The 22,567-nt window shown below is 42.8% G+C and overlaps 1 protein-coding gene across 8 annotated transcripts in view; it reads right to left on the bottom strand.

The window, feature by feature from the left end:
* The window catches only part of LOC148509393 (inositol polyphosphate-5-phosphatase A-like), a 72,130-nt gene that overhangs the window by 41,488 nt on the left and 8,075 nt on the right, over positions 1 to 22,567 (bottom strand). For all 8 annotated transcript variants that reach the window (XM_088443437.1, XM_088443440.1, XM_088443435.1 and 5 more), the window contains 3 exons: positions 19,748 to 19,789; positions 19,564 to 19,664; positions 18,942 to 19,029 (listed from right to left, as the gene is read on the bottom strand). In XM_088443437.1, coding sequence (XP_088299563.1) covers positions 18,942 to 19,029; positions 19,564 to 19,664; positions 19,748 to 19,789 — 231 coding nt within the window. The remainder of the gene's footprint in view (positions 1 to 18,941; positions 19,030 to 19,563; positions 19,665 to 19,747; positions 19,790 to 22,567) is intronic.

Here is a 22,567-nt window from a genome sequence, read left to right as displayed (position 1 = left end):
GGCACTATTACAGGGGCACTACTACTGGGGGCATTACTACTGGGGCCACTACTAATGGAAGCAATGAATAAGGGGTACCACTGCTGTGGGCATTATGTGTAAGTGACACTATAGCTGTAGGCATTGTACAAGGGACACTACTACTCTGGGTATTGTATTAGGGGCACTACTACTGTGGGCATTGTGTATAAGGGGCACTAATGTTGGCACTGTGTATAAGGGGCACTACTGTGTATGTGTAGTTTGAATTGGGAATACTATTGTGTGACCACACCCCTTTCTTTTGAGACCTCGCCTTTAGCATACCTCCCAACCACCCCGATTATGGCAAGAAAGTGTCCCAGATGAGGGGGGAAATGGTGAATAGATGCCATGCGCAAATACGGGTCGGCGCTCATGATTATGGCTTTTCCCATGAGACCACACCCCTTTCCTTAGTCGGGTGCACACACCTTCGACGCGTGCAAATTCCACCAGGGGGCGCCAAAATGTATCTTCGCTTACCGAAAATATTAGGCTCGGGCCGGCCCTGGGTATATGCCACGCTGCATCAGACCCATTGGATGTAATTTACAGCTAGGAGTAAATCCACATAGAGAGTGTAATTGCAAACATTGGCAAAGCCAAGTTGTGCTGCTGAGGGAACAATTTAATACGTATGTACAAAAACAATAAAGTTACCCAGTATGTACATGCTACATGCAGAATCAGGCTCTATTTTGCCTGCATGCAATAAACATGCAAATTGCACCATAAAGCTCAATTTACTCCCAACTGTAAAGTACGTCCATAATGAGGCTTATGTTATATATACTGAGGTGCATTATAACTATATATATATGTATATATATATATTTATATATATATATATATATATATATATATAAAAATAACACAACAGCGACCGGCACTCCAATAAAAATTTAATGTACGGCCCGGTGCAAATCCTGGCAGCCCAAACTGACCCCCTCACACAAGCAATAGTATAGGCAGCACTCCAGGGACTTCAAAAAGAAATGATCACATCACACGGCTGAATAGACCAATGTTTCAGATGTGTACTACATATTTTTTCAAGAATTAAAAAAGATGTAGTAAACATCTGAAACGTTGGTCTATTCAGCCGTGTGCTGTGATCATTTCTTGAAGTCCCTGGACTATTGCTTATACCATTATATATATATATATATTATATATATATATATATATATATATATATATTACACATGTTGAAGTGTGCACTATACATCTATAGGTGTGTATTTTACATATAGAAAATTGTGTGTTTTCCATAGGTTGCTGTTTGTTCTACATCAATTCCTGTGTATCCTTCAGACTAAAGGGGCACATCCACTAGATGATCTACTCCCTGTCCAATCTCTAAACGATTTTCCCTTGATTTTTTCCCTTGAAATTTTATCTTTCAGTCTGAACGATTTGCAAACGGTTTACAAACGATTTGCAAACTATCTTTAATAGATCAAGTGAAATTGACCTGCATGTTCAGTCGACTGACAAGATGATCAAACGACCAGCAGGAGCGTACATTGTTGATCGTTAACGACCAAACACTGCACGATTTATAAACGATTTTGAAAGGATTGAACGATAACGACGTAGTTATCGTTCAATCGCCTGCTAAAATTGTGTAATGGATGCCCCCTTTAAGGGTGTATTTACTAAGCAGTGTTAGGAGACAGAGTAAAAAGTGATAAGAAAGTTTTAAGGTGCCAGCCAATCAGCTCCCAACTGTCATTTTTCAAACACAGCCTGCAAGATGACAGTTAGGAGCTGATTGACTGGCACCTTATCACTCTGTCTCCTCACTGCTTAGTAAATAAACCCCTATATGTATTGGGTGATGATCTGGTTGGTCTGAGTGATCTTTTATTTTCCACACCCTGATCTGGTTGTTCAATCTGCAAATACGATGCCAGATTATCTGCTGCAGATCAGATATTAGCAGATAAGGAGGAGGGAGCTGGGGACTGTGGGCACAGTATGCTTTGTGTATTTATGAGGAGCAATGTGTCTTTCCACGGCAACAAATCGATTTTTCTTATAACTTAAACAATGATCTCTCATTTATATCTCTGATTATCCTCTCTTCCCTACAATTCCTGCCTCATACATTATAATGATTTTTTTGTTTATTCATGATCCATTACATTGCGCCTGTAGAGCAAAATAAACTATTGATTTGCATTTATGATCAAATGGGTCAATTCATTTATCTAGTCCTTATTGATCCCATTTTATGATGTCAGCTTGTACTACAGAGGGGGCGGAACAGTACATACTGAGCTCCATAGTATTAGGGCTTAATCCTGGGCTAAACAATGTTTGGTATAATTTCTGCCAGTATTTCCATACACCCATACTGTACCCACAGCAAAAAGTTTTTTTTTTTTTTTTTTTATATACAGTACCAGACAAAAGTTTGGACACCTTCTCATTCAATGGTTTTTGTTTATTTCAATTATTTTCAACATAGTAGATTAATACTGAAGACATCAAAACTATGAAAGAACACATATGGAATTATGTTGTAAACAAAAAAGTGTTATACAAATCCAAATATGTTTTATATTTTAGATTCCTCAAAGTAGCCCCCTTTTGCTTGGATGACAGCTTTGCAAACTCTTAGCATTCTCTCAATCAGCTTCATGAGGTAGTCTCCTGGAATGGTTTTGAAGTAACAGGTGTGCCTTGTCAAGAGTCAATCTGTGGAATTACTTGCCTTCTTAATGTGTTTGAGACCATCAGTTGTGTTGTGCAGAGGTAGGGTTAGTACACAGTGGACACCACTATTTGACTACTGTTGTAATCCATATTATGGCTCCAACCCTTTTGCTTGGATGACAGCTTTGCACACTCTTGGCATTCTCTCAATTAGCTTCATGAGGTAGTCTCCTGGAATGGTTTTCCAACAGTCTTAAAGGAGTTCCCAGAGGTGCTGAGCACTTGTTGGCTGCTTTTCCTTCACTCTGCGGTCCAACTCATCCCAAACCAGCTCAATTGGGTTTAGGTCGGGTGAGGAGGCCAGGTCATCTGACGCAGCAATCCATCACTTTGCTTCTTGGTCAAGTAGCCTGGAGGTGTGTTTGGGGTCAAATGATGGTCCCAGTAAGCGCAAACCAGATGGGATGGCATGGCGCTGCAGAATGCTGTGGTAGTCATGCTGGTTAAGTGTGCCTTGAATTTTGAATAAATCACCAACAGTGTCAGCAGCAAAGCACCCTCACACCATCACACCTCCTTCTCTATGCTTCACAGTGGGAACACCACATGCAGAAACCATCCGCTCACCTTCTCTGCGTCTCACAAAGACACGGCGGTTGGAACCAAAAATCGCAAATTTGGACTCATCAGACCAAATTACAGATTTCCACTGGTCTAATGTCCATTATTTGTGTTTCTTGGCCAAAAAAATTATCTTCTTCTTGTTGTTCATCCTCAGTAGTGGCTTCTTCGCAGCAATACGACCATGAAGGCCTGATTCACGCAGTCTCCTCTGAACAGTTGATGTTGAGATTTGTCGGCTACTTGAACTCTGTGAAGACTTTATGTGGTCTCTAATCTGAGGTGCTGTTAAGTAGTGGTTTCTGAGGCTGGTAACTCTAATGAACTTATCCTCTGCAGCAGAGGTAACTCTTGGTCTTCCTTTCCTGGGGCAGTCCTCGTGAGAGCCAGTTTCATCATAGCATTTGATGGCTTTTGCAACTGCACTTGAGGATACATTCAAAGTTCTTTAAATTTTCCGAATCGACTGACCTTCATGTCTTAAAGTAATGATGGACTGTCATTTCTCTTTACCGAGTTGAGTGGTTGGTGCCATAATATGGATTACAACAGTAGTCAAATAGTGGTGTCCACTGTGTACTAACCCTACCTCTGCACAACACAACTGATGGTCTCAAACACATTAAGAAGTCAAGTAATTCCACAGATTGACTCTTGACAAGGCACACCTGTTACTTCAAAACCATTCCAGGAGACTACCTCATGAAGCTGATTGAGAGAATGCCAAGAGTGTGCAAAGCTGTGATCCAAGCAAAAGGGGACTACTTTGAGGAATCTAAAATATAAAACATATTTTGATTTGTGTAACACTTTTTTGTTTACAACATAATTCCATGTGTTCTTTCATAGTTTTGATGTCTTCAGTATTAATCTACTATGTTGAAAATAATTAAAATAGACAAAAAACATTAAATGAGAAGGTGTGTCCAAACTTTTGACTGTTACTGTATATATGTGTGTGTGTGTCTGTGTGTGTGTGTGTGTGTGTGTGTGTGTGTGTGTGTTTTAGTTATTTTGAGTATGGGCGCCAACTCCTTATATTAGTAGGGTGGCTTAGCTTGCCTGAAAAACTTTATTCATGGAATACAGTCACACTTCCCACTTTCGTCGGGGGGAAACAGTCGGGAAGCCGATGGACGGAATCCCGACCGCCGGCTTCCCGACTGTCTAATCCCGGCAAGGGTTAAATGACAGGCGTCGAAATCCCGAAACCGGTCATTTTCCCAACGCTGGGAGACCGACACCTGGCTTACCGATTGAAGGTAAGCCGTGCGACGGCGCGGACAGCCGCAGGGGAGGGGAAGGTTAGGTTTAGGGTTCCCGGGTTGACTTAGGGTTAGGCACCCCCCGGGAGGTTAGGTTTAGGCTAGGGGAAGGTGGGGTTAGGGTTAGGCACCCCCGGGGGGACTTAGGGTTAGGCACCCCCCCTGAGGTTAGGTTTATGCTAGGGGGAAGGAAGGGTTAGGCACCCCCGGGGGGATGTTAGGGTTAGGCACCCCCTCCCCCCGGGGACTTAGGTTTAGGTGGCGGGGGAGTTAGGTTTAGGCACTCAGAGGGGGGATTAGGGTTAGACACTTAGGGGGGAGGTTAGGGTTAGGCACCCCTAAGGGAGGGTTAGGGGGTAGAATAGGTTAGTGAATACTTACCTTGGGACGATCAGGATTTTCATCCTTGTTGGGCTGCTGCTGTCGGGATTTGAACCATGCGGCCGGCGGTAATTCATACTGAATCCCTTTCTTCTGTGGGTGGCAGCTCAGTTCTCCAAAAGACCGTTAGGTGATACTGTGCAAAACATTGTAGTAAGTGGGGTAGAGAACAAGCACCTAATAGTGTAGTAGTATAGAATTCCGTATATGTGAATTCAAGTATAAAATATGTGTACCAGATTAATGCCAATAATCAGCATATCAGCAGAGGTCTCTATCTCCCATACACTTAATGCTCCTTGATGGTTATTTTACAACCTCCGCACAGATTAACATCAGCTTTCAACCTCAATAAATATAAGAAGTCTCCATAGTGCAGTATTTTAGTATAAATTTACACACATTTATATTACAGCACAATATAATACACGAAACAACGTACAAAAGAAGGTAGATTTTGGCTCATCTGTAAATTCTGGTCGCTGGATGTAGCAAAAAATTCATGTTGGAGGAAACTGGTTCCTAATTGATTGTTCTCCTAGAAGTAGGTAGAGGTGGATGCATCAACGCGTTTCACCAGTAAATGGCTTCCTCAGGGTTAATGATCTAGGTGACTTTTAGGGGTATTTATACCGAAACCTATTAGACCATTAATCACTCTGTCTGTGGCTTTCTAGCGCCAACCGGAAGTGTATCTCCATTCCCGGACCGGAAACCGGAAGTTCGCGTCTAGCGTGGAACCAGAAACTTATTTAATGAACGCCGCCATGTCCTTTAAAACATGGCGGCGTCCATTAAATAAGTTGAGACTTCAACAAAATGGTACCCGCAATATATAGAGTCATACTGGACCTTTTCAATAAACATCCACCACCCAATACCATTATACTAGCTCTACTGAGCATCAAAAATAGGCGGCAGCTGCGCTCGTAGCCACAGCATGGTAGGTTTGACATCCACTCGCCGGACCCAGACTTCCGGTTCCCCGCTAGATGCGGACTTCCGGTTTCTGGACAAACATGAACATACAATATACACACATTATATTATATATACTAGATAGATATATATATAGTGTAGTCTCAGTAGAGAGCTATAGGGGGGTCCTGCCCCCTCTCTAATAGCAACTCTCACTGGCTGCCCATCTGCTCGCCCACCCAGGTAATACACCAGCAGCTTACACTACACAGCAACGCTGCCCTCAATCACGTTGGCCCATCTGCCCACCCCACCCACAAATAGCACTCACTATAAAGCAACCTTGCCCTCAATCAAGCACCCAAGATTTCTCCTACGTATTTCTTATACAATAAAAAGATTTTGTTCACATTTGCTTACAAAAAGAAAGACCTCTTCCTTTTTGTATAGAGGAAAAAAAAATATAAATAAAAATTGTTTAGGTAGACTAATAAATAAAAACAATTTAAAGTGTGCCACATGACTAAATAAATATAAAATAAAATGGATGGGGATGTTGCAACTGTGCAATCTACTGTATAAAAGCTCCAAAAGACCCTTGTCTCCGGTAGCTAAGGCCATCTACAGACGACGATAGCAACTTCTTTCCATTAGCGAGAGCTATCGGAGCGCAAAGAGGGATCTCCCTCCAGCTCTGTCAGTGTGCATGGGCCGCATGAAGACCATGAGAAATTGGCACAAATCAAAATACCTTTACCGCTGTTATATGCAGCAATAAAGAATGATAGTTTTCGGGGCCCCACTTTTGCCAATGATAAATAGGCCCTAAATCTTGTCATGAAGGACTCTGGTATATCTGTAGTTAAAACACAGGTAACAGGACAAATAAATAGAGATTAACATTCTTTTAGCAAACGCATCTGGAGGGTGAACCTAGTTTGTGCTCTGATATCTGACACATACCTGCAACTGACATTTGTAACAGTTCTATAGTGCTTGCTGAGGTCCTGTAATCGGAGTTCGTGCAATTCTCTCATTACGTTGTAGATAAGGGAAACTGGCCTCATGACCCTTTATCAGGCTAGAAACGATAAAACTGGAACAGATAATGGTGTTACCAGTACAGTCCAGCATCATATCACTTAAGCAGAGTTGTATATAGGCTAATTACTCTCACTTTTCGTTTAATGCTGGGAACACATTAGACTTAGAGGGGTATTCAATATGGGAGCGAAAAGTCCATGTTGGACTTTTCGCTCCACATCGGAGCTTTTCCCCGGACAAAGTATCGGGCGCGCGCCCGCTTTATCTCCGTATTCAATTAAACAGCTACGGGAGCCGGCAAAATTGGATCGGTGAAAAAAACACGTAATTTACCTGGAATAAATTGTAGGACCCCCCTAAAGCTGTCAAAACATGGGGTATCACTATGGGTACTCCCGTTTTAGCCTGCAAATGAAAGTCGGGGTTTTAAATAGCGGCAGCAGGTGTTTTCTTTCCGACATTGAAGAAGTGATGCAGAAGAGCACTTAGGTTATTTTTTTCGTTTTTTTAAGTGGTCCCATCAAATTTGGGGTACATGAAAATGGGTACTAGCATATTTTTATGTCCCTGAAGTAATTTTTTTTAAATTCTGCAAAAATGCACCTGCCGCTAATAGCCTATTCTAGAATGCACCTGCCGCTAATAGCCTATTCTAGAATACACCTGCCGCTAATAGCCTATTCTAGAATGCACCTGCCGCTAATAGCCTATTCTAGAATACACCTGCCGCTAATAGCCTATTCTAGAATACACCTGCCGCTAATAGTCTATTCTAGAATACACCTGCCGCTAATAGCCTATTCTAGAATACACCTGCCGCTAATAGCCTATTCTAGAATACACCTGCCGCTAATAGCCTATTCTAGAATACACCTGCCGCATACTTGCAGAATAGCCCTGAACCTATTTCCCTATTTTTAAACACTTTTTTCACCCCAATTTTTTTATTTTTTGGGGTGTCCATATTTTTTAAAAAACTTTTTTTGACACAGTTATTTTTAAAATGTCATTCCCAGGGGTGCAGGCTATTTTTTTTTTTTTTAAGTCTGCACCCCTAAACCCCAATTCTGCACTTTTTTTCGCCACCTATTCAGTGGTGTTTTTTTTTTCAAAGACTTTTCGAACCTGCAAAAAGTCTTTGAAATTGAATACGGTACGGGGATAACTGAAATTGGCGAAAACGACATCGCCGATTCCCAAATTTTCGCTCCAGATTGAAAATCCATGCATGTGTACTGCAGGACGGCACAATATAATCGGGCGGTCCGTACACGCTGCACAATCTGGTGTACGACCGCCTGATAGATCGTTGCCCGCCGCATCCAAAGGCGTGGTGTCAGCCACCGGATCTTCTGATCTGCCGTGCATGCACGCACCCATGCGACAAATGATGCACAGGAAAGTGCAATCACCCATACCAAGCGATGTAGCCGATACATCGTTCGGAATGATATATCACTTAGAGTGTACACACCTTTAGAGTGTCAGGGATTTCACAAACCATAGGGGATGGGGAACATGTTTAACCTGTACAGGAAAATTTAGAGAAACTATTTTTCATTGTGTTCTGACATGCTGTTAGGTGATGGTTACAGTTATGACAAGGTACAGAAGGTACTGAGCTATTACCTTCTAAGTAGGCTTTAAGCTATAATGAAGGAAGTAATCCGACCAGTCAGAATCACACACACACACACACACCCCATGTTCTCTGTGCAGTATAAACAGTGAGTATTAGCTATTCATCTAATTTTTAAAGCAGCAATCCCACATAAAAGACGTATTTGTATTTTCGTCAAAGAGCAAGTTAAGTACCTTTTAAGCATGTTTCTGATTTTTCCTGAGCTATTTTGCAATAATTTCATTATCTCCTATACACAATCTGTCTGGTTGGCAAACAAAAATGGCTGCCAGACAGTGTCAGTCTGCTACACAGCATCCCAGCTCTATGCATGTAATGTGATAGCAGATGGGTGAGGAGGAGGGTGTCACAGTGCAATCAGAGTTCAGATGGATATTCCTAAGCTTCTCTGCTCACTAAATCATGTGACGGTGGTTGCCATGTTAGTTCAGAACCATAAATCATTAATAGCAGCCTGAAGAAGAAAAATAAGGGCACGTTTTTTCATAGGATCACTGTTCAAAAGCATATTTACGCAAGTCTGATCTCCTTTATGAGCAATCAAAGCCAAGTGCAGGGGCTCCTACAATTGAGGGGACAGGTACATGGAGGCATAACCACGCAAGTTCTGAATGAGGCATGGCTAAGCTGCGCCTATATGTGGCCACAAGCAGGTCAACCTGTCAGACTGCTGAACAATCACATCTGATGTCAATTTGGACACCTACAAGCAGAGCCAAACTGCACAGATGAGGCCGGATAACCAGATTCCACAGCAGAGAGGAAGTTTCCTACTTTCTTACCAATGACGCAACACACAGACCAACTACTTGTGCCATGACCACATGACTGGACACAGGTGTTGGAATCTTGGGACACCTCATTTAAAAACAAATAACTTGGCCAACCAGATCTGTACAAGTCTCACCAGCACACTATTAAAATATTTATGGTTCCATGTCCAGATTGGTCAAATTGAACAGATCCAAATATTCTGCAGTGAGGGTGAACCAACATAAGACTCCATAAGTCTGGTTGGCTGGTGACCACAGAAACATAGCATTAGCAACAATCCACAGAACCAGGGCCGGATTAATGTGTGTGGGGGGGGGGCCCGGTCAACTGTGGGGGGCCCATACCAAAAATAATTGTCAATATGTTATGCTGGCAATTTTATTCAAAAGTATAATGAGTAAATACTCCCAGCACCACAAATGTGTTAAACACACTGTAATACCCCAAGTTCACATAGAAAACCCAGTTCACCTATGCCACAGTGCCCCCAAGCTGGTAATGTAGCCATGTGTGGGGGCACCTGGGCGACCGCCCTGACTTCCCTATTGTTAACCCGGCATTGCACGGAACACTTTTTTGGCCATAATAATTTAAATTCTCTTAAATATAATTAAGGTTAATCTTTGGTAGGTGGGGCCACACGGTGTGAAGTTGGCTTCAAAACCCGCAGAAAAGGAATATTTGTCATTACAGTCCTTCACTTACTATGTTTTGAAATAAAAGCAGTATGTGTTGCGTATTTAAATTTGAAAACTGTGGACAAACTTTCCAGCAGGCCCCTCAGTAATGTCACTGCTTCCTAGGTAATTAATATGCTGATCTCTCAAAATAGCTGGCTGTGCTGTGTATAAGGGATAGGATGCACTTTATAGCAAAATTATTAAAATAATACAAAACCTAAATAAAAAAATTGGGGGTTAAGGTATTATGGGAATCAAGTGAACTAATATTTATTTTACCAGTTCATCTACTGAAGCTAAAAGACTGTGAAGGTCTGTGACATTAATGGAAGTGAGGGCAGATAATTCAGTGTCCTACAACTAATAATGGTTGGACTGCAATGTCACTACCAATAACCAAATGCAATATGTCATTGCTACAATGGTACACAGTCACACAGCTGTACATGCTTCACGGTGAAAGAGGAGGATGCTGCCACCTAGTGATAAAACAAAGTTATGTCTACAGTACTTCGAAGTGACTATGAAGGAACCTATTTATAAAACTGACAGCAATCCGAGCAGGGTGGTAACTAGCCTTGTGTGGATGCAGGACCCTAGGTGTAACACCGCAGCAGCCCCACAGCACCTGCATGTGGCTTGCGGGGTGCCTGGAATGGCACATTGTACTGTAGTCAGTAGCGCTGCTGTAGAGCAGCCAAGAGTGTCCAAGGGACGGTCCGGGCAGGCACCCTGCAGCCTGTAGAACTGCCCAGAGTGTCCTTAGGATGCCCTGGGCAGTGCTCTAGACGTGACATCATGATGTCACAGGTTTGGCGAGGCAGGGCCAGCACAGGGCGCACTGTCGCCTTGTACCAGCTAGGAATCCCAGTAATAAAATATTGTTAAATTGCATCAATAACTAATTTCTTATCTGCAATCTGAAGGCTGCTATTCTGTTCTACAGATGTGCTGGGTCTTGGTACAAGGATGTAGATAGAAGTCTGGTTTGAAAAAATAAAGCCTTTGCTGGCAGTAATTCACTTAATATACACAGCAAAGTCCTAACACCGATGACATCCACCAGCAGTAGGACTTTTATCGACACATAATATAAAAGGCAGCATGAGAGGGGCAAATTACAGCTACATCCTTCCTGGAGGATGCTTAAGCCACTGAGCTCCAGCTCCAAATGCTGTATGTCTGATTACAAGCTAAAAACAATTATAGTTTTGTGGGTTTTTTAAATTCCTTTAAAATAATTTTGAGTAAAAATTGTCACCAGCACACAGTAAACATTACAAGTATAGACCGCTAGCCACATGCTCCCTGTATACACAGCAATAGGATTGTCCCAGATGCAACCCAAGCTAGCCATTCTTGGATTCCTTCTATTTCAATACATTTTATTGTAGTGTTCGGTAACCTGGATGCATATACATCAATAGTTGCACAAAATACACAAACACCATTAATCCAATAGTACCAATTCCTCACCGTTTATTATTAGGATAGGAGGGATCAAACATAAAGCTTTGCTATTAATAATGTACTTGTACAAAAATGGGAAAGTAGATTCTGCATACTCTCAAATCCCCCATGATGTCACAGAGACCATTAGGACCAGATTAAGGCTTGTGGGGTTCCTAGGACAAATAACTTGTGGGGGCCCATAACAATAAAAGTGTCGGATATGCTGGCAATGTTATTAAAAAGTATATGTAAATACTTCCGACACCACAAAAATGTTTGAACATTAAAGTTGTATATGTAATATCGTTAAACTCAGCAATACTCAGTTTCTGACAAATTATTTGTTCTTTAAAATTAATCAAAGTACTTACTGCTCTCTTTATAAATACTGCCCTATGCATCTGACTTGTGTGCCTACTATCTTGTATGGTAATACTGCCCTATTCATCTGCCTACCTTGTATGGTAAGACTGCCCTATTCATCTGCCTACCCTATATGGTAATACTGCCCTAATCATCGGCCTAGTGTGCCTACCCTGTATGGTAATACTGCCCTAATCATCTGCCTACCTTGTATGGTAAGACTGCCCTATTCATCTGCCTACCCTGTATGGTAATACTGCCCTAATCATCTGCCTAGTGTGCCTACCCTGTATGGTAATACTGCCCTATTCATCTGCCTAGTGTGCCTACCCTGTATGGTAATACTGCCCTATTCATCTGCCTAGTGTGCCTATTCTGTATGGTAATACTGCCCTATTCATCTGCTTACCCTATATGGTAATACTGCCCTATTCATCTGCCTACCCTATATGGTAATACTGACCTATTCATCTGCCTACACTATATGGTAATACTGCCCTATTCATTTGCCTACCCTATATGGTAATACTGCCCTATTCATTTGCCTACCCTATATGGTAATACTGCCCTATTCATCTGCCTACCCTATATGGTAATACTGCCCTATGCATCTGCCTAGTGTGCCTGCCCTGTATGGTAATACTGCCCTAAAGATCTGCCAACCCTGTATGGTAATACTGCCTTATTCATCTGCCTAGTGTGCCAACCCTGTATGGTAATACTGCCCTAATCATCTGCCTAGTGTGCCTACCCTATATGGTAATACTGCCCTATTCATCTGCCTAGTGTGCCTACCCTGTATGGTAATACTGCCCTATTCATCTGCCTAGTGTGCCTATTCTGTATGGTAATACTGCCCTATTCATCTGCTTACCCTATATGGTAATACTGCCCTATTCATCTGCCTACCCTATATGGTAATACTGACCTATTCATCTGCCTACACTATATGGTAATACTGCCCTATTCATTTGCCTACCCTATATGGTAATACTGCCCTATTCATTTGCCTACCCTATATGGTAATACTGCCCTATTCATCTGCCTACCCTATATGGTAATACTGCCCTATGCATCTGCCTAGTGTGCCTGCCCTGTATGGTAATACTGCCCTAAAGATCTGCCAACCCTGTATGGTAATACTGCCTTATTCATCTGCCTAGTGTGCCAACCCTGTATGGTAATACTGCCCTAATCATCTGCCTAGTGTGCCTACCCTATATGGTAATACTGCCCTATTCATCTGCCTAGTGTGCCTACCCTATATGGTAATACTGCCCTAATCACCTGCCTATTGTGCCTACCCTGTATGGTAATACTGCCTTATTCATCTGCCTAGTGTGCCTACCCTATATGGTAATACTGCCCTATTCATCTGCCTAGTGTGCCTAACCTATATGGTAATACTGCCCTATTCATCTGCCTACCCTATATGGTAATACTGCCCTATGCATCTGCCTAGTGTGCCTGCCCTGTATGGTAATACTGCCCTAATGATCTGCCAACCCTGTACTGCCTTATTCATCTTATTCAATGATCTGCCAACCCTAATACTGCCTTATTCATCTGCCTAGTGTGCCAACCCTGTATGGTAATACTGCCCTAATCATCTGCCTAGTGTGCCTACCCTATATGGTAATACTGCCCTATTCATCTGCCTAGTGTGCCTACCCTATATGGTAATACTGCCCTAATCACCTGCCTATTGTGCCTACCCTGTATGGTAATACTGCCTTATTCATCTGCCTAGTGTGCCTACCCTATATGGTAATACTGCCCTATTCATCTGCCTAGTGTGCCTAACCTATATGGTAATACTGCCCTATTCATCTGCCTACCTTGTATGGTAAGACTGCCCTATTCATCTGCCTACCCTGTATGGTAATACTGCCCTAATCATCTGCCTAGTGTGCCTACCCTGTATGGTAATACTGCCCTATTCATCTGCCTAGTGTGCCTACCCTGTATGGTAATACTGCCCTATTCATCTGCCTAGTGTGCCTATTCTGTATGGTAATACTGCCCTATTCATCTGCTTACCCTATATGGTAATACTGCCCTATTCATCTGCCTACCCTATATGGTAATACTGACCTATTCATCTGCCTACACTATATGGTAATACTGCCCTATTCATTTGCCTACCCTATATGGTAATACTGCCCTATTCATTTGCCTACCCTATATGGTAATACTGCCCTATTCATCTGCCTACCCTATATGGTAATACTGCCCTATGCATCTGCCTAGTGTGCCTGCCCTGTATGGTAATACTGCCCTAAAGATCTGCCAACCCTGTATGGTAATACTGCCTTATTCATCTGCCTAGTGTGCCAACCCTGTATGGTAATACTGCCCTAATCATCTGCCTAGTGTGCCTACCCTATATGGTAATACTGCCCTATTCATCTGCCTAGTGTGCCTACCCTGTATGGTAATACTGCCCTATTCATCTGCCTAGTGTGCCTATTCTGTATGGTAATACTGCCCTATTCATCTGCTTACCCTATATGGTAATACTGCCCTATTCATCTGCCTACCCTATATGGTAATACTGACCTATTCATCTGCCTACACTATATGGTAATACTGCCCTATTCATTTGCCTACCCTATATGGTAATACTGCCCTATTCATTTGCCTACCCTATATGGTAATACTGCCCTATTCATCTGCCTACCCTATATGGTAATACTGCCCTATGCATCTGCCTAGTGTGCCTGCCCTGTATGGTAATACTGCCCTAAAGATCTGCCAACCCTGTATGGTAATACTGCCTTATTCATCTGCCTAGTGTGCCAACCCTGTATGGTAATACTGCCCTAATCATCTGCCTAGTGTGCCTACCCTATATGGTAATACTGCCCTATTCATCTGCCTAGTGTGCCTACCCTATATGGTAATACTGCCCTAATCACCTGCCTATTGTGCCTACCCTGTATGGTAATACTGCCTTATTCATCTGCCTAGTGTGCCTACCCTATATGGTAATACTGCCCTATTCATCTGCCTAGTGTGCCTAACCTATATGGTAATACTGCCCTATTCATCTGCCTACCCTATATGGTAATACTGCCCTATGCATCTGCCTAGTGTGCCTGCCCTGTATGGTAATACTGCCCTAATGATCTGCCAACCCTGTACTGCCTTATTCATCTTATTCAATGATCTGCCAACCCTAATACTGCCTTATTCATCTGCCTAGTGTGCCTACCCTATATGGTAATACTGCCCTATGCATCTGCCTAGAGTGTCTGCCCTGTATGTAATACTGCCCTAATCATCTGCCTAGTGCGCCTACCCTGTATGGTAATACTGCCCTATTCATCTGCCTAGTGTACCTACCCTGTATGGTAATACTGCCTTATTCATCTGCCTACCTGTATGCTAATACTGCCCTAATCATCTGCCTAGTGTGTCTACCCTGTATGGTAATACTGCTATAATCATCTGCCTAGTGTGCCTACCCTGTACGGTAATACTGCCCTAATCATCTGCCTAGGGTGCGTACCCTGTATGGTAATACTGCATTATGCATCTGCCTATTGTGCCTACCCTGTATGGTAATACTGCCCTAATCATCTGCCTAGTGTACCTACCCTGTATGGTAATACTGCCCTAATCAGCTGCCTAGTGCGCCTAACCTGTATGGTAATACTGCCCTAATCAGCTGCCTAGTGCGCCTACCCTGTATGGTAATACTGCCCTAATCAGCTGCCTAGTGCGCCTACCCTGTATGGTAATACTGCCCTAATCATCTGCCTATTGTGCCTACCCTGTTTGGTAATACTGCCCTAATCATCTGCCTAGTGTGCCTACCCTATATGGTAATACTTCCCTATTCATCTGCCTAGTGTGCCTACCCTATATGGTCATACTGCCCTATGCATCTGCCTAGTGTGTCTGCCCTGTATGGTAATACTGCCCTAATCGTCTGCCTAGTGCGCCTACCCTGTATGGTAATACTGCCCTATTCATCTGCCTAGTGTACCTACCCTGTATGGTAATACTGCCTTAGTCATCTGCCTACCTGTATGCTAATACTGCCTTATTCATCTGCCTACCTGTATGGTAATACTGCCCTAATCAGCTACCTAGTGTGCCTACCCTGTATGGTAATACTGCCCTATTAATCTGCCTAGTGTGCCTACCCTGTATGGTAATACTGCCCTATGCATCTGCCTAGTGTGCCTGCCCTGTATGGTAATACTGCCCTATTCATCTGCCTACCCTGTATGTAATACTGCCCTAATCATCTACCTAGTGTGCCTACCCTGTATGTAATACTGCCCTAATCACCTGCCTAGTGTGCCTACCCTGTATGGTATTACTGCCCTAATCAGCTGCCTAGTGTGCCTACGCTGTATGGTAATACTGCCCTATTAATCTGCCTAGTGCGCCTACCCTGTATGGTAATACTGCCCTATTAATCTGCCTAGTGTGCCTGCCCTGTATGGTAATACTGCCCTATTCATCTGTCTACCCTGTATTGTAATACTGCCTTATTAATCTGCCTAGTGTGCCTACCCTGTATGGTAATACTGCCCTATTCATCTGCCTAGTGTGCCTACCCTATATGGTAATACTGCCTTATTCATCTGCCTACCTGTATGGTAATACTGCCTTATTCATCTGCCTACCTGTATGGTAATACTGCCCTAATCATCTGCCTAGTGTGCCTACCCTGTATGGTAATACTGCCCTATGCATCTGCCTAGTGTGCCTGCCCTGTATGGTAATACTGCCCTATTCATCTGCCTACCCTGTTTGGTAATACTGCCCTAATCATCTACCTAGTGTGCCTACCCTGTATGTTATACTGCCCTAATCAGCTGCCTAGTGCGCCTACCCTGTATGGTAATACTGCCCTAATCAGCTGCCTAGTGCGCCTACCCTGTATGGCAATACTGCCCTAATTATCTGCCTAGTGTACCTACTCTATATAGTAATACTGCCCTAATCAGCTTCCTAGTGCGCCTACCCTGTATGGTAATACTGCCCTAATTATCTGCCTAGTGTGCCTACTCTGTATGGTAATACTGCCCTAATCATCTGCCTAGTGTGCCTGCCCTGTATGGTAATACTGCCCTAATCATCTGCCTAGTGTGCCTACCCTATATGGTAATACTGCCTTATTCATCTGCCTAGGTTGCCTACCCTATATGGTAATACTTCCCTATTCATCTGCCTAGTGCACCTACCCTGTATGGTAACACTGCATTATTCATCTGCCTATCCTGTATGGTAATACTGCCCTATTCATCTGCCTAGTGTGCCAACCCTGTATGGTAACACTGCCTTATTCATCTGCCTATCCTGTATGGTAATACTGCCCTATGCATCCGCCTAGTGTGCCTGCCCTGTATGGTATTACTGCCCTATTCATCTGCCTACCCTGTATGGTAATACTGCCCTAATCATCTACCTAGTGTGCCTACCCTGTATGGTAATACTGCCCTATTCATCTGCCTAGTGTGCCTACCCTGTATGGTAATACTACCCTATATGGTAATACTGCCCTATTAATCTGCCTAGTGCGCCTACTCTGTATGGTAATACTGCCCTATGCATCTGCCTAGTGTGCCAGCCCTGTATGGTAATACTGCCCTATTCATCTGGCTACCCTGTATGGTAATACTGCCTTATTCATCTGCCTAGTGTGCCAACCCTGTATGGTAACACTGCCTTATTCATCTGCCTATCCTGTATGGTAATACTGCCCTATGCATCCGCCTAGTGTGCCTGCCCTGTATGGTATTACTGCCCTATTCATCTGCCTACCCTGTATGGTAATACTGCCCTAATCATCTACCTAGTGTGCCTACCCTGTATGGTAATACTGCCCTATTCATCTGCCTAGTGTGCCTACCCTGTATGGTAATACTACCCTATATGGTAATACTGCCCTATTAATCTGCCTAGTGCGCCTACTCTGTATGGTAATACTGCCCTATGCATCTGCCTAGTGTGCCAGCCCTGTATGGTAATACTGCCCTATTCATCTGGCTACCCTGTATGGTAATACTGCCTTATTCATCTGCCTAGTGTGCCTACCCTCTATGGTAATACTGCCTTATTCATCTGCCTACCTGTATGGTAATACTGCCCTAATCATCTGCCTAGTGTGCCTACCCTGTATGGTAATACTGCCCTATTAATCTGCCTAGTATGCCTACCCTGTATGGTAATACTCCCCTATGCATCTGCCTAGTGTGCCTGCCCTGTATGGTAATACTGCCCTATTCATCTGCCTACCCTGTATGGTAATACTGCCCTATTCATCTGCCTACCCTGTATGGTAATACTGCCCTAATCAGCTGCCTAGTGCGCCTACCCTGTATGGTAATACTGCCCTAATTATCTGCCTAGTGTGCCTACTCTGTATGGTAATACTGCCCTAATAATCTGCCTAGTGTGCCTGCCCTGTATGGTAATACTGCCCTAATCATCTGCCTAGTGTACCTACCCTGTATGGTAATACTGCCCTAATCATCTGCCTAGTGCGTCTACCCTGTACGGTAATACTGCCCTATTCATCTGCCTACCTGTATGGTAATACTGCCCTAATCACCTGCCTAGTGCGCCTACCCTGTATGGTAATACTGCCCTAATCATCTGCCTAGTGTACCTACCCTGTATGGTAATACTGCCCTATTCATCTGCCTAGTGTGCCTACCCTGTATGGTAATACTGCCCTAATCAGCTGCCTAGTGCGCCTACCCTGTATGGTAATACTGCCCTAATCATCTGCCTAGTGTACCTACTCTGTATGGTAATACTGCCCTAATCATCTGCTTAGGGTGCGTACCCTGTATGGTAATACTGCCCTAATCATCTGCCTAGTGTGTCTACCCTGTAAGGTAATACTGCCCTAATCATCTGCCTAGTGTACCTACCCTGTATGGTAATACTGCCCTAATCATCTGCCTAGTGTGTCTACCCTGTATGGTAATACTGCCCTAATCATCTGCCTAGTGTACCTACCCTGTATGGTAATACTGCCCTAATCATCTGCCTAGTGTGTCTACCCTGTATGGTAATACTGCCCTATCCATCTGCCTAGTGTGCATATATCCTGTATCATAATAATACTGCCCTTGTTAGACATAGTTTACTCACTGTGAATTTGTCAGGCTGGGTAAAATCCTTATCTATGAAGGCTCGAACACACTGGTACTGAGGCAGCTCTTCACTCCTCATCAGCTTCCTGTAAATCAGCCATAGTTAATGTACCTGGTACTTAGATTATATAGAACAATTCAAGGAAAGATTTATCAATCCTTCTATAGAGGATAAATTTAGATATTGCCCATAGCAACCAATCAGAGTGTAGCTATCATTTTATAGAATGTAATAGAAAAAAAGAGAAAATGTAGTTGGTTGTGGTTATAGGTAACACCTCCATATATCCTATTTAGAAGGTTTGTTAAAACTCACCCACAATCACTGCAGCATGTGCTGGAAAACACAACTTAATATGTTCCTCTCCCAAAACTACATTATTCCAATTTTTATGAAGCATTAGATGCCATGATCATCTATGTAAGAGGGTGTATGGTCCTATACATACACCAGGTAATTGCACAACTTCAGTGGTCTGGTTCTAGCAGACCTAATTGGTGGAGAGTTTTCAGACAATGCTTTAAGTATTTGTAATCTGTTGACAATAGTGGGACTCTTATAGCTCATAAAATACACTGGACTGTAGATGTTCCTCTTTATATAGGGACTTAGTGGCTACCTGATAAAGTGTTCTGCACAGCCCATGTTCTCCTGGTAGTTTTTGCCCCCAAATTCCTGCAGATGAAGAGCGATGAAGGCCGGCTGGTGGTCCTGCACCGTCTGATTGGCAGAGAAGGCAGATAAGGGTGAGGAGGGAGACAAGGGGAGATGTCTGGGTCACACTATGGCCTTTGCTAGATTACCTTATGGAATTCTTGAAGCCAGTTTTTCTCAATCTCTCCAGGCTGTTGGAATGAAAGACATAAAACCTCAGATATGAAAATGAAATGAATGTGTTCAATGTCAGCACATAAAGACTAAATGACATCACATTTTGTAAAATGAGAAGCCGCGTACCTCATAGGGAGACATAAGTATGCCTAGAGGACAATGACGCTGATTGAAGATGGTAACACTACATGGAGACAATCTCCATTACCATTACTAATTTATAGGATGGGGCATATACAGTACCGCAGAAGGATTTCCACACCTATTTATCCCTGCTCTAATTATGAGTGTTTTATCAACTAAGGTCATCTGAGACCTACACAGGCCCATGTAGCAGTGACTGAAAAGGTCTGAACTCATGGGACATCAGACATCAGGATAGTCTGCGCCTTGTTCTCTAGCTTAAAGGCTGACGACATAAGGATTGGTCAACTGGGTTGAACCTGCTTCTACAGCGTAAAGCCACTGGTGAATAGAAGAACAGCAACAGCACTGTGACCAGACACCAGGTAGGGTTAGAACAAACCCAATATGTAACCATAATACATGAAGTTTGCAAACCCCATTACTGTGCTGCTGGTCCTTACATTCTCGGGAACATTGCATCAGCACACACAGGGGCTGCTCCCATGTCTGTGGGTCACAGATTTACTATTTAAAAATATCCAGCAATAAATCCATGGGAAATGTTGATTAACAGAAACTTGAAGTATAAAATTGTATATTTTGTCTAGAATTTATCTATATAAAGCTCTGTGTGTCCTGCATTGTTAGGATATAAGTGCCTGCAGGAATCAGTGATTATTATGGGCAAGTTATTGGAAGGGAAACAGTTTATTTGGTTGTGGCTTACAAATGCTAGTGCACAAAGCTGCATGATGACACTGTACTTACGTGGGAAGGAGTCTAGAGGTCCATTAGGTGTTATTTGACAATAATTTGCATAGTCTGAGAAAACAAACATACCGCCTAGGCCAGGGCATCATCCTTAAGGTGCATACACACAACGATTTTTGGAACGATTTGTCGTTAACGACGTCGTTATCGTTCAAAAAATCGTTCAGTTTCTGAGTTAGAACGATGAACGATAATCGCGCGCTCCCGTTTGTAGTTCATCGTCCATTTCAGACTGTCCAACATAACGATTTTCATTAAGGGAAGGAACAGTTTTCGTTCATAGTTGTAAAAATCGTTCATCACACGTCAAAAAAAAATCGTTCACTTTTTCAAGGCAAAATCTGACAGATAATAGTTGGTTACAAAATCGTTACGTGTGTATGCACCTTAACTAATAATTGCCCTGACATGGGTGTCATTACATCATAGCTTCACTGGGAGTGACATTCCTAGAAATCACTGTGTTGCAGAGTCGCTGAAAGTAACTTTTTCTATTACGTCCCTAGTTTAACTTAACCGATGGAATAAGGCATCTATATACTGAGACAGCAATGTAAAGCTAGCATTGTATAGGAGAGGCTGCATCTACCACACAACACTGAGTAAATCTTCTCACCACAAAAGCCCTGATAAACGCAGATACTAAGGGGAGAAGCTATATGGACAGCATTACCCATTATTATTATTATTATCTATTAGCAGTAAATACTGAGAGTACATTCTGGAATGTACAGGCTGAGTCTCCCATATCCAAAATGTTTGGGACCAGAAGTATTTTGGATATCTGATTTTTCCGTATTTTGGAACATGTGCATACCCTAATGAGATATCTTGGGGATAGAACCCAAGTCTAAACACAGAATGCATTTATATGTTTTTATACACCGTATTCACACAGCCTGTATGTAATTCTTATAATTCAGTGCATCAAACAAAGTTTGTGTACATACATGAAATTCATATACACCTTATACACACAGCCTGAAGATAATTTTGTGCCTTAATCAAAGTTTGTGTACATTGAACCATCAGAAAGCAAATGTGTCACAATCTCAGTCATGCTAAGAAAAAATGCTGTATTTCGGAATATCTGGATATGGGAGACTCAACCTGTATCTTATTTGCATTTTCCAGTTATTGTAGATATTTGCCCTAGGTACCCTACAGATGTAAATATATATTTTCTATAGTCTCTATACATGATTCAGAGATGAATGCTAATGCGATCGCAGCTGTGATTTAGTACAGAACACATCTGCAAAATATGCCAATAGTTCCAAAGCTTACACGAGCATAGGGTCTCCCACTGCTGCATTCTCATCTGCGTATGACGTCACGTAACAGCGTAAATATCGCTAACACGACGCACATCGACCAGCAATGCCGGCCTTGCGCCAGGTCTGACCAGCCACAAAAACTACAGCTCTCCTGACACGCAGAGTGCTCTCAGGCTGCGTATGTGATCGCCATGGCTAATTTAAGCCCATGTAACGGCATTTAAACGGTAAGACGCACCTGCGTTTTTCTGACCACCCCATGTTACCTCCCCCCCAAATGCTGACTAACGGTCACTCATTTTGCCAATGGGTTCTCTGTGCGTCCGGAATCGCAGAACAATTCTACTGCGTGCATAGTAGTGCGGCTTTAACGCTTGCGCAATGGCAAACACTCGCTCAATCTGCATAACAATCGCCATTGTGTACATTACTGAATCAAGTCATGAGCCATTCTATAAAATAACCCAAAATGTAGGAAAAGTGTAACAAGAAGTGGAGGAGCTCTGTAGATATCAGTAAACTTCGGAATCAGAGCATAGGAAAGTTTGCACAAAACCCGCAGCCGAAAGAAACAAGGTGAAGACCTTAAGTACAGGTTAAGCCAATAAAATTTTAAGT

Source organism: Taudactylus pleione, unplaced genomic scaffold, assembly GCF_031769625.1.
Source record: "Taudactylus pleione unplaced genomic scaffold, aTauple2 ptg000329l, whole genome shotgun sequence".
In the NCBI taxonomy this organism is placed as follows: Eukaryota; Metazoa; Chordata; class Amphibia; order Anura; family Myobatrachidae; genus Taudactylus; species Taudactylus pleione.
This window is presented reverse-complemented; position numbering and strand designations above follow the sequence as displayed.